Raw genomic sequence first — 14,013 nt, forward strand, 5'->3', positions numbered from 1 at the left:
AGTCTGCAAAATAACAATTATATTGATTATCACTTCCTCAGCTGATCATTTTCTGAATTCATGACAGAATAACATATTCACAAAACCTCAGGTGATGTCATCAGATTGCTTGTTTTGACAAACTCAAAGATTTTCAGTGTATGAATATATAAGACAAAGAAAAGCAGCAAATCTTTACATTTGAAAACTGCTTAAAAGATTGTTTAAATAATAATTGATTCAAAAATAGTCACCACTTGTTTTTTTTGTCAATCAGCTAATCAATTGATACATAGAGTGCTAACTATGGACAATCATGTATATTATTAAAGTAATGTAATAGTGACAGGCCTGCTTAAAACTGTCCCTTTGTTAGTAGTAGTTATGTGGGAAAATTAAGTTAAAAATAACATATAAGCTCCTTACGAACTCACCATTGACTCCCTTTAAACGCTACATGCAGTTCTTTTTTAGAGTACGATTACTTGCTCATAACATTTTCATTAAAGGCAACTTCATATCAAAGGAATCGTGCCTGCAGCACCTTACAAGAGTACTCACTTCCTCTCACCCAGCCTTTTAGTGTTTGTTGCAGGATGCTCAGGCTGTGTAAGAGAACTTCAGACTCTAGAGGTCTCCATCCTTCAGCATCCCCTCATCATCCACCTATTCGCCCTCCTCCTCCTCCTCCTCCTCCACCTCCTCCTCTCTGGCATTTTGTGCAGCGGAGGAGGAAAGGAGGAGAGACTGCTGAGGAGGAGACAGAGGGGACCCTGAGACAACACGTCCCACGCCAGAGCCAGACAGCCAGGGAACTTTGATTTGACGCCAAGTAGCCTGCGATGAAAATGACGATGAAGAGAAAGAGCCACGTTTCTTGTTCTTGGGAGGTTTAGATGTGTCGGGCGTGTGCAACATATGATGTCCTTGGACTCATATGCTCAATGAAGGTTTATTTGTCTGTGATTTCGCTCCTCAATTTGCTGATGGTGCCGCTTCGTTGTGCCTGCACTTAGGTCAGCCGAATGCATTTGAAGGCAGTCTGAGCGCATTGTTTCCAGCTCCGTTGCTTATGGGATTTCCAGCCGTGATGTCTGCAATATTTCGCTCTTTGTTTCTGGGTAAGTCATTTCCCATTCCTTTAAAATATAATGAATTAATTTTATTTAAAAGCAGCGCAGCGCGTTCATCTGACAATTGTCACTGACGTTGTGGACACTAGATTATAGCCGTTATTATAGCCTATGTGCAATGATTTTTTCAATACATGTGTAGCCTATTGTTTAACACGTCCTTAACGACACATCTGGCAAATGTTTGCAGCCTCGATTCAGAATGATGTCAGAATATATTTATTTTCTTTTATTTCGTATAGCCAGCCTTGCACTTTATAATGCGCATATGTTAATAAGTTGCTATTTATGTTTCGATGGATCTAAAAAAAATGGAAAAGAACAATTCATCCCTGCTTTCTAAACCATAGGCTGCTCTACTTCAGGGAGCTCTCAAAGGGTGAAAAATTTAAAGGGGATAAAAGTTCACTTGACCCCTCCCTTAAAATCTGCTGTCCAGATTTATTGACTGAGTATGTGCATCTACTGACAGTTATTCTTATTCAAAAAAATTCCAAATGTAGCACATACTGTAACCACTAAGGTTAGATCATTTCTGTATGCTGTTTCTTACTGTTTGTCCCAATTTTAAGTGTCCTGGTGTGTCATTTGAGAATGAAAGAATGTTGAATTTTGGGGGGGCTACATCATTTGTTTTTCAGCATGAAACTGAACTTGAAAAGGTCCATCAAAAATGTTTCTTTTGATTATATATCTAAAGCTTCCTTTGTCTATCAACAATGACATCAATATGTCAGATGACAACTACTGCTGATACTTATGTTATTACTACTATATTACAGAAAAGTACCAAAGGCCTGAAGGATTTTCAGGTGGAGAGTTAAATGGGGGATTGTTTAATTCCACTGCGGCTTCACTGACTGGAAGTTGCTGTAACACTGTGAGACAGTGTGTAAAAATGACTTCCAGTAAAAGGTTTCACACTCCCTACTGCTGTCTCATCACCTGCAGTGGAATTTCCCTAGCTGGGTGTAACTGGGGATAAATGAGCATTTTCCAAAGGGGAGTTTACAGTCTGAGCGACTATGAATAGGGGTACCTGGTATGAAACAGTTTGGAAACCCCTATGTAAAAGTCAGAGGAATAAAGTACCCAAAAGCTGGCGGCTTGTCTGCTTTGGTTTGAGTCCAAAAGTCGTGCTCTAGTCTGCATGGTGCTGGCTGTTCGTGGTGTTGCATTCGGGAGAGAAACAAAAGACTCGATCATTTGTGTTAAATTTTTCATTCCATAGTTTATAGATACTGCTGGTGTTATTGGAGTTGTGCTGTAGACTTGTAAATGCTGAAAGAGTTTGTTATCCTCAGCTCCCATTACTCAGTTACTTACACATTGTGGCGACCTCTCAGGTGAGCACCCTGCCCCTTGCTCAATGCATTCTGGGAAAGGCTCCAGTCCCCTGTGACCCTGAATAAAATAAGCAGTATAGAAAATGGAAGGATGGAGATATGATGGAGGCCTGTATACATGCTGACTTATTAAGGCTCACACTGTGCAACCAGTTAATCCACAGTGTGTGCACACTGGTGATGGTCACTGATCCTGCACTTTAACTAAAGGAGCTGACTCGGCAGTGGACACTGCATACCAACACATTTTTTGGTTTCAGTTAGCAGCTTTGTTGTATTAGATAATGATGTCATTCAAGCTAAACATGTGGACAATCAAAATACCAGTCCCCTACAACTATTGATGATGATGACGATGATGATGATGATGTTAAAAACAAAACCAATTCTTAGCTGGCACATCTGAGCCAGCAATGGCAAGTTGAACACATTGCACATTAAATTAAATGGTTATTTATTAAATATACATTTACTAATTTATTGCTATAAATAATAATGGTGCACTTTTCCCAAAATAAACCTCAGCTTATGCCTAGAGCTTTAAATGACTTGTTGCCATGGTGAGGCATTTTCTCCTTCCCCTGTCATGTCACAAGATATGACTATATAAAACAATCTGTGCAGATGAAAAATGATATCATCAGGGTGAATATCCAGTGCAGTTTCAACCTGGGTCATGTGTCTCTCATGCGAGAACACAATATCTGCCAGTCAGCCAAAATCACATTTTTTTCCTGACCAGGGAGATATCTAGCTTTTCAGGCTAGGCTGCTTTGCTGTGCCAGACTGAAGAACATTTTCCTGAAGTTATAGCCTGTATTAATTCAAGATCAACACCAAGGCCAAGTAAAGAGAGGAAGTGGCTGTTTTATTATGAAAGAATCAATAGTCATTAATAGTGGCTCATTTCCTTTTTATTTGGCTTTGGCCTCACAAGTCCTGAGACATCTTTAATTTAATATCTGTTGGAGATGTAATATCCACTGTTCACATTACAGATAAGTAGCACGATTAATTGCCACAGAGTGTTCTGTAGCTCGCTTCTTTAACCCTGTCGATACAAAGGAAGAAACAAAGCAAGGTCAAGTAGAGTAACTCAGTAACAATGTGGTAGATCCAGCCAGGTAAAGGAGACCAGTGATGGATTGGATCTGTCCCTGTGCCAGAATTAAATTATTCTGAATGAGGGAATTTGAAAATGGCTGTCCAAGAAGTAATAACAAAGTTTAAGTCACTTGACAGAAATGTAATTGGAAAGAATGAGTGGCTTCTATATGAGATTCAAACCTCTGCGCCTTCATTTGGTGGAGTTTTATGTTCATTTGAGCATCAACCTATGAGGCAATGCAATGTGAGTGATCAAGGGAACGCAGTCATTTCTTAACATTAGTGTGTGTGCTGATGCTTTGTGTCTGCATGCGTGCGTACATGTGTATAACATTTAGAAGATGGCAGTGCCTGTGCGCACATGCTAGTGTTACATGTAGATAAAGAGAGCAGTGGCTCCAAACAGAAATTCTGTCCCCATTCTATATTTAGCATGTCTGCCGGGGTAGGCAGAGGATCTCCGAAATGTGAAGATGACAGGAGCCTCCTGAGCCAGAGGTTATGAAGTGACATCTTGATGTGTTTGCGCCTGAATCACACTCCCACACACACCCAGCCACAGACTTTCTGACATTCCTACAATCCCAGAGATATTTTGAAATTTGGCGTCTAGTTACCATAGATTAAGGCTTCATTTTGATCTCCTTTTGACGCACATTATTCTTCAGCACAATCATAAGGCATCCCCTATGTACATTCTCAGCTTTGAAAATATTTGTTTTTCAAGAGCATGTGATGAATTTGGCATATCTGCTTTGTGGCCGATCTGCCTTGCACAATATTTAAAGTATTTGTCAGTTGGTTGTGGAGCCTTGCACACTGAGTTAACCTTCATCCCACATTGTAGAATTGTAAAACCTTTAAATGGCTTTCAATCTCACTTTAATTGCCATGTACAATTTATTTACATATCTACACTTTCAGCACATTTTCACACAGACTAAGCAAAGGGACAATGCAAAGCATTACAGTACATATATGTATTTAGGCATCAAGAAGATATTGCATTTTAGCTGTGAGACATACAGTATATTAAAGATGCAGCTGCTGAGGGAAAATGGTATATAGCTAGAAGTGCATTACTCCAGATAGTTAAATCACTTCCCTTGCTCCTACAATGTCAGCGACATGCAGAATAAAGTGTTAACAGATTTCCATCAAGAGAGGACTGTATTATTCAAAGCGAAAATGGCACATCTGAATTCCTCCGCAAGGGCAAAGCACCCTGGAATATAAAACCTCTACCAAAGGTGACTGATGAAGCCTACAGATGAGTACAGAGGTCCAGCCGTCCTCAAAACAATTGACCCATATCATTAACAAACACTGATTTGCCTTCCAAGCACTTTCCCCCTGACGTGTGCGGCCTTTGAATGACAGCGTGCTTCCCCGAATAACAAGTCATCCTCTTTTTGTACCTGAGGGATTCTTCATGTTTCATTGATTGTGGAGCTTTTAGTCAGAAGGCCCTTCTATTCTGTCGCAGCAAGCTGGATGCCATGCTGCAAATGAGAGTGTTTGTAGGTGAAGATGTACCTGCTTTGTACTGTAAGTGCTTTTATTCCTACTAGTCGAGGGCTGAGGCAGGTTGTATTTTTATAGGCTCCAAAGACATCCAAGGTAATACTAAAGGTCACACTGGTGGAATGAATGTAGTCTGTCCTGAATTTATCTGCTATTTTTACAATATTTCTTTGTTTGTTTGACAGTTCCTTTTTCTTTCTCCTGGTGTGTTGCTGCCACACCCATCATTTCCAAGCTATCCAAGTCACTTGCATTTCATGAAACACATGATACATGCCTAGACAGAGCTGGGTTTGTGTAGTGTTTCTGACCTATAACAACCCCCCCTCCCCTTCATTCTTCACTGGGAAAATGACTGCCAGATTATTTTGGAACGTATGAACAGGAACTGCCTTTTTCACTTTACTGCTAATCTTTGACAGATGTTCTGGAGAGGCTCACATCCACATTACTGGAACCACATGGACAACCTACACATGACATTACACTACACTAGTATGCTATACTGCTGTGCACAAACAAAGACACAGACATTTTGTGCACACACACAACTGCATTCTGTTGAATATTATTTTACTGATAAATAATATTATTATTTATTACTTTACTAATAAAGCTGCAGGAAGGGAAGATTAGATTGACATGAGGGGAAAAAATCTTTATAGTTTGTCATTTTGGGAGATACGTTTTACTTCTTGCTGAGAGTTAGATAAGAAATTTATACCATTCTTAGTTTAATGTACCTAAAAATGCTAGTGGACAATTGCTGGGACCAGTAACATCTGGAGTCTTATAAACCTCTGTAAAACCACACATTGTCATTTTTACACTTGTTTGTACAGATTAAACAAACAATATGTAATGAGCTGATTGGTGGATACTGTTGCCTTCGGCCATTGCAAGTCTTTATGCTAAGCTAAGCTAACTGGCTGCTGGCTGTTGCTTCATATTTACCATACAGACATGAGAGTGGTATCCACCATCTTATCTAACTTTCGACAAGAAAGAGAGAGTTTTTTGCATTAGAATGTATGACCATAAATGCCTAATCGTGGAGCCCAAATTCATTATAACTTACTTTAAATGATGCAAAAGCAGACTCATGCAAAACGCAGTTAAATTAAGATCAGTTCCTCTAAAACTAAAATACCTAGCCCTTTAAAGCCCTGGTTAGTGATGGCATTAAAATGTTGCATTGGGCCCTTGTTCCCTGTAATCTCTACAGCCATGGCCACTTCCTCCAAAGGGAGGATTTCTGCCTTATTTGCTGGAGTGAATAACCATGAAAGTCAATGGAGCTTTCTATTTTCTCAAAAAAAGGGGAGTGATTTGCTGCATCTGTGCATAAACATTTTAATCAAGGTCTATGATTGTTTTATGTAAGCAGTGAGGAGATCAAAGAGTAAACAAAATGGCGAGATAAATGCTGATGCTGTCTGCGAGGTGGAGCATGGAATTGTCTCCCATTGATTCACTCCGTTAAAGGTCTGTCCTGATATTCTTTGTAGCTATTGACATTGCTGGAAAAAATAGGCCTCTAAGCAATTGCTCTTCAGCTGCAAGAGCAAAGGTGATCAAAATGCGCACATCTTACAAAAATACCATTTAAAATGATTTGTTTATCAGTGGTGGGGGCTGAGATGCTATCATCTCACAGCTCCCGGCCCTGTTGTGGTGCTTTCAAGTGCTTTCTGCCTTAGTGAAAACTGGCAGCGCAGAATAAAGCTGGCATGCTTGTCTTTTCTAAGCAGAACATGCTTTTGATCTATGTTTTCTGTCTCTGAAACCAGGTATATCTCTTTTTTTTCTGTGCAGCTGCGCGATCCAACTCTGCAGGAAAATAAACAGCTCAAAAACCAAAATCCCTATTGCTGAGGTGTCTTTCACCTTCAAGCAGCTTAGCATAGTGCTTACATCTATGACACAAAGGAGGAAAAAGTAAACTACTGATAAAACATATACACCCATTGAGCAGCACAGGAGAAAGATTTCCTGGAAGCCTGTGAAAATGTCCAAAGGTCGACCGAGCCTGATCATGCACGCCAAATTAAGAAGATATGAAACCATTCACTTAACTCAGCAGAGGGGACCTTGAACAGTTGTTTTTACTGCTGGACAAAGCTGTACTAACGTTTGCTGACATTTTCAGTGAGTGACAAAACCCCAGTAAACTGCCTGCCAGTAACTGATAATTTCTTACTAGTCGCTTAGCAGTTTAATTGGTCATGGGGTGCAACTGTCTGACCCCTACCTGTGCGGTGCCCCACCTCACACTGTGCTTATTGATTATCGTGTCCAAATATCAACTTGGACATTAAAAGAGCATCATGCTGCTGAGATGAAAATCAGCAAGAGAATACAGCGCACAGCTAGACTTCAACCACAGTGTGTCCTCCCCATACATCTTAAAGCAAAGGATTTTTCACTCATTTTTCATTTTGAAATATACATTTATTCTGTGTATTGTGGTGTGGGGCCCAACGCACAAACATTGACTTTACTTTCGCTCTACATGGCATTCAGCTGTAATTCAATCTCTAGAATTGATTGCAGATGAATAAAAGCAACTTTCTCTGCACCAAACAATGGCAAGCCAGGCGAGTTTCTTCCACTTGCTCCCCCGCTTTTCCAATTGGGAGCTGACTGAATGAACAGGAGGAAATGTTCCACGTCCCTCTATTTAGACGCCTGCTGTTCCTTTCAATTTGAAGCAGTTTATTAGCCCAGAAAGCAGGACACTCCATTAGATGTTTTGAACCCTCATGCTCCATTGTCTCACTCCATTTCCTCTTTTGCTTGCCAGTCTTCCCTAAAGCGTTAGTGGTTTTAATCAGTAGAGGCCACTCTGTCCTTTAAACATTTATCTTCAGGAGCTTTTGGTCGTCACCGAGCAGCGTGGAAAGACCTAAAGATGGATGGTGTTTGGAAGGGAGGCCATTGATTAGAGTTGTGGAAGACAAAGCGGTCACCTGCACAAGACCTGAACACCATCTGGAGGATCCCCTCCACTCTCAGTGCATTATGGTTGAAGTCAGGACTCATCTGTCCAATTTAGATCTAGAGCGAGTGTGAGAAAGAAAAGGAGTGTATTTTTGGTTGTAGACGATCAGGCAGTAACTTTAAATAGCAGGTTTAATCTATTTATTGACTGTAACAAAACTTTGGAAATGACCTTTAAAGCTCTACAAGATATGCAATTCTGCTGATTAATTCTTTATAGGGATGAAATCCTTGGTCATCAAAACCGTACCTCATGTAATTGCCATTCATTAGGAACTGTAAAATGCAATAACTTAGATCCAGTCTTGGGTTTCCAGTCCCATTCTCTTGCAGTGGATGTTGTGTGATGGATGGTTTAATTATCCAACCACAATGCCAGCCATTTGGTCTTTCATAGCACAGTGAAAACATTGCAAACTAAATATCATTTATCAAATGCTAGGCTGTCCACAAATTAAGTATGTAATGCGTTGGTTGCACTACAGCTCTCCCCTCAAGATTTCATATTAAACAGCTAAAAGGTTGAAAAGTTTGTTTCCACAGGAGATAACTTTGCTTATTCAGCAACTCGGGTTGTGGTCAAAGTACAATTTATACTATTGCCAGTACTGCTCCCCCTCTTGTCCTCCCACTTATTTTCCCTTTTCCCAGCAAAGTGGTGCAGAACAGATGGCACCACCACCTTTGTTTTTTCCAACTCGTTAGACTTGACTTGTTGATGAAATGGAGCCTTTACGCTATGCTTCTCAAGCAGATGTGTAGCTGTACATTTTATAATGTAGCCCGGCAGTAAGGATGGTATAACTCAAAACCTGAAGTATCTACAACATGAATCTTTCATTTATATCTTACAAGGCTTGATGTTGTGATTTTCCAAAAGTGGACTCATTTTCTTCATGAGCAGGAGGACAGCACTAGCTATGCATAAAATGAAATAATAAAAGTGAACATGCAGTACGTTTGTGTTTGTTACTGCCGGAAATACACTCATACTCACACCAGTGCTCTCTGCAGCTGTAGGTTAGGGGTGCTCATGTGGTTATGTACACTCTCTACAGTAATGGAAGGTACCCCAGGGACAAGCCATCTGATGCCAACAACTTTCCAATCATAACTCGCAGTTCAGTGAATATAACAGCAAGTTTCCTCCATTTGTTTTAGTCATTTTCTGCATCTCTGTTTACGCCACACTTGTTTAGCCTAGCCCATCATGCACTTTGTCAGATCCAACTTATAGATCACCACATCTCTAGTAAAGAGACAGACAGAGGCTTAGGACAGCATTCAAGATGCCTGTCATGGTTTGGCGTTGATGTCCAAACTGAATGAAATTGTCCCATTGTGGTTGCCGGATGAGGATGTGAGTGATGTTCTTCAGTGTGAATGATGAAGTAGTGAGTGGAAGCTGGGCTGGATTACTTTTATGTCTCTCTTGAAATTATTAAACTTGAGGCTTTTTTGGACCTCACATTTTCTCTCAACAGCGGACATAATTTTTATTTTGTGTGTCTTTCTTCAAGAGGGAAATCAAGAGTGTTAGCATTTGGCTTGATTTGCTGTCTTGGGTCCAAAGACGCTGTGGAGGAGGAAATAGCAGAGTTTGCAAATTCAAGCTCTTAAGATAATTAAAGTTGGCATAATGACTCTGCTTTCTAGACGGGTCCGTGCTTAAAAAAAGGCAGCTTTGGGAGTTACCACACAGCAATAGCAAGCTGTTTTATATTCTAAAATTAGGAATAATGAAGGTTAGAATATGCAATGTGCAGAAAAGATGAAATCAAATGCACAATTCTGTCAGTATGAAGTGAAATGAAGCTTTTGGCCACTGACCCATCATACTAGAAAACAAACATTTCTTCCTATTAGGAGAGGGAGATGCTGTTTACTCTATTAACCTTTTCTCTCGGTTGCACTCTTGACATTGAGCAATGTAGAAGAGGCCGACTCCTCGCTGGCCCCTTTGCTAATGAGGCAATTAAGTCTATCTTGCCTTGGTTGAGCAAGGGGCAGAGAGAGCAAGGCAAGTCATCTGCTGTCTCAGCAAACACCAAGCATCTTAGCCGTGCTGCAGTCAGAATATATAACAAGCCCCACTTTGTTGTAGTGGCCGCCTAGTCGTTGTGCTTCTCCCTTGTCAGTGCGACCCTGAGCACAGCTGGAGATCACAAGTAACATCAGACCGCATTCATCCTTGTGCACTGAATCGCAGCAAATGGAAATGGAAGAAAAACACTGAAATGAAATGTTTGCGCTCTGCTTGTAAGCTTTTGTGATGATGTGGTGGGCAGCGACTGTGTGACATGGCCGCAACTATTTGCAAATTATTTTGGGATAACACAATAACACTTAGAGCACTGTTTAGGGATAAGGTGGTGGACTGTTGCCTTTACTCCCGGCATTACACAGTCCATTACAGAATCAATACTTCCTGATATTCATTTGTTAATGCTTCAGAACACACGGAACATCTCAGAAATGTCACTTATAGAGAGCAAAGGAATAAAGATACTATTATATTCTGAATCTTTAACAGTGAATGTATGACATTTTTGCCTAAATTGCCAATACAGCCTGATGCCAGTCATTTATTTGCTTCCATATGTCCTGTTGACTTACTTATTACGTATTTACCGTGTTTCTTTTGTTATGAGTTATTCATGCAGCTAAAAGAGCTCTTGCTGGTTGAAAGACTGAGGGAATGTTGGACTACTAAAGGCCAGTGTCAAGAGTTGTGTGCACTGGGGCTGGAGATTTACAGTAGAGTACAGTGGAGCGGTGTGAGGATGTAGCTCATCCTAGTCCCACATGATCTATGAATGCACAGTTCTGCCTCTCTTCTTCACCTGTATACTGATGAGTAGAAGCTCAATCCACAATGTGTGACAGTAAGAAAAAGAAAGATATGAATGTGCAACCATTTGCATCCATACATAATTGAGTTGCTGTCAATGTGTGTGTTGATGCCTGATTTTATGTACAGATTCCCCCTCTGACACATGTCTGAGGGATAGCGCGGAATTACAATTGCCTCAAGAGCTTTCCAGGATAATGCTGATTGTTGTACAATGTGCTGATACTCTGTATAGCCAATTAAATGGGTTTGACAGCAATTAGCATGTTTCTTCCCTCTAGCCTAGTGATTGGCCGCTATGAGCAACTGCAGTGTCCTACAAAAGGGCCCAGCATTAGGGCCTAAGTTAATGTGTTTAAGGGATGCACAATTCTAACGAGTGATAACGGAAGGCTTACGGCTGCTCAGAAGGGATTAGGGGACATAGTTGTCTGTCTTAAAGCTCAGGCTTAACCATCATACTCTTTTTTTCCCTTTTCCGTCTCTCCTCCTTGGTAATGAAACGCCAGTGTTTCCTGACACAAGGCATGAAAAAGAGCGTCTCACTCGGCAGGGAATGAAGACGGCTGCTCATTAGCTATAGAAAGGTGTACCCAACCAGAAAGAGGAGACGTCCGGACAGATTTGCTTGAAATCAATACCTGTCTTCTGAAGCTTCCTCTACAGTATGTGGCTGCCACAACTTGATCAGATGAGATTCATGAGAGCTTTTGTAAGCAGGCAAAGATGTGTTTATGCCACACAGACATATGTGTAAAGTGTACACCGTTAAAGCAAAAACGACAAAGTGAGCTTCTTTTAGCATCCGATTTCAGACCTCTTGTGCTAGTTTCACTGTTCACTTTAACATATTTACCTTTGCCATGTGACCAGATCAATAATGAGAGATTACCTCTGCTCAATGTGAGTCACGGATGCCTCTGAAGTGGCAGGACTGGAGAATGACAGAGCTGACGGTTTTCAGTTACAGGACACTAAAGATGCATGGTGGCAAGGGCGCCAGAGAAAGTGCACAGTTAGCAATGGGCTGCACCGGCAACCATGTGTGTTCGCTGCCGGCTAAAATTACTGACAGTAGACCAGGACGCTGTGCTGGAATTCTGGCGCGAGGCGTTTTTGTATTTAACAATATATAAATATGTCTGTGGAAAATGTTCTTGCATATACAAACATATAATATGTGGACAAAAAACAATAGAGTTTTGCCAGAGGAAGCCTATAGATCACTATAACAAGAAAGAGGACCATACGTTGACAGTTTTAACCGCGTTTGTGTTGTTGGAGCCAGAAATCAGATAAATATATTGGTGTGAGAGACCCGGGTTCAATTCCCCACTGTGACCCATCTACCAATGTGTCCCTGAGCAAGACATTTAACCCCTAGTTGCTCCAGAGGCGTGCAACCTCTGACATGTATAGCAATTGTAACTCGCTTTGGATAAAAACGTCAGCTAAATGAATAAATGTAAATAATGCACAACTTCATGAAGAAAAAGTACAAAATTAAGTTTTTTAGTGCTGAATTGGAATTTTGCCAACAGAATTAATACATTTATAATGAAGTACATCTTTTCTTTAATTTGACTTCTATAAAAGCAAAATACAACATTCTTCCACAACAAGGCAAAGTCTTTATAAATATGGTTAATGATGAATCTCCTGAAGTTTTGCCAAAATGTTCTGGTGTGTGAGCAATACCTCTTCACAATTGGTGGCTGCGTTTGGACTATATCTTTTACTGGATTGGATCATCTGGACCTTTGCCAACGTAACAAGGCCATTTTTGTTGGAATGTAATCCACCGGTGGACTACGGCTTCACAGAAAATTGGTGTCAATTTTGATAATAGGCAGTGCTTTAAGTGGGGCACCGATACCAGTAAGTTACTTCGACATTTTACTCCTTGGCGTCCTGGGACTTTTCTTGCGTACCGGTGGGCTGTATGCGGCGCTCATGTGTTCCCATTGTCGCCTGTTTGCTAATCTCTGTCGGTGGAGACAGAGCAGGTCAATGCTCGGGTGCCTTTATTGCAGCCATGAGCATAAAGTAGCTGTCACAGTAACTTTTTGTGAACCAACCAATCACAGCCTGGATGGGGCGGGTCATTAAAAAAAAGTTGGCGCACTACAGCAAACGTTGTAAAATGTTGAACTTGTTCTGCATGAATGATTACTGAGGAGTTAGTACATAGCATTAACTAATTAGAGACTAAGCACCATGTAGATAATTTTTCTTACATAACGATTTAATAAATGAAAACCCACAGAACTGCTGTCCAACTGGAATAAATATTATACTAGTGGTAAGCTTTATAGTATACTATTATCTGATATTATAATGAAATAATTTAGCCCTAGTACCAGCCGATACATACTCCCCCATGTGAATGGGGAGTACCAGTAGGGCTGGGCAATAAAACAATAATGATAATTATCAGGATATAATTTTCCTATGTAACAATATAACAAATGTTTAATAAGTGTTTGATTTAATTCATTTGAATCACGAACAAATCAGCTCTTAATTTATCTACTAAGATATTATTCTGACCATAAAAATAGTTATTAACTTTAAAGGAAGCATTCATTGCATTGTCTGTTTAAAGCGATCATATAAAAAAAGTAATCATTGCTGATACTGTATGCTAATAGATAAAGGAGTGATGATAATACAGTACATGCTTTGAATCCTTAGATTAAGGGTGGGAGTGGTAGTGGATTATGCAGATTATGATTATGCAGTGTTCTATGCAGACCGGATAGATCATAGAACACTCATTACAACCATAGGAGAAACTTGACTTGGACTTGAGACTTGACTTGCACAAAATGACTTGTGAGCATCTCTGCCATCACACACTTGGACTTCTATCTCATTCCAGACTTAATCCTTTGGCTCCACATACACTTGAGACAGAGCTTTTATGCCAGCTTTTCCCTGAGAAATGACTTTTTCATTCAATATTCAGCTCACACAGCTCAGCAGCACAAGACAATAGAAGACTCCTTCATGCCCTTGTTGTACTGAGCATGTGGACTAATGTGTTAGAGTCACAGTTTAATACATTATATTG

At 40.3% G+C, this 14,013-nt stretch overlaps 1 protein-coding gene across 1 annotated transcript in view; it reads left to right on the plus strand.

Moving 5' to 3' along the window:
* The first annotated feature begins 700 nt into the window (after positions 1-700).
* Positions 701-14,013, plus strand: part of clmpb (CXADR like membrane protein b) — a 67,693-nt gene continuing 54,380 nt past the window's right edge. The window contains exon 1 of the mRNA XM_038693393.1: positions 701-1,100. Within this exon, the coding sequence (XP_038549321.1) occupies positions 917-1,100 (184 nt within the window). The 5' untranslated portion in view covers positions 701-916. The remainder of the gene's footprint in view (positions 1,101-14,013) is intronic.

The sequence above is a fragment of the Micropterus salmoides genome, unplaced genomic scaffold, assembly GCF_014851395.1.
Source record: "Micropterus salmoides isolate LMB-PRFRI ecotype aquatic unplaced genomic scaffold, ASM1485139v1 Ms_hic_scaffold_3, whole genome shotgun sequence".
NCBI lineage: Eukaryota > Metazoa > Chordata > Actinopteri > Centrarchiformes > Centrarchidae > Micropterus > Micropterus salmoides.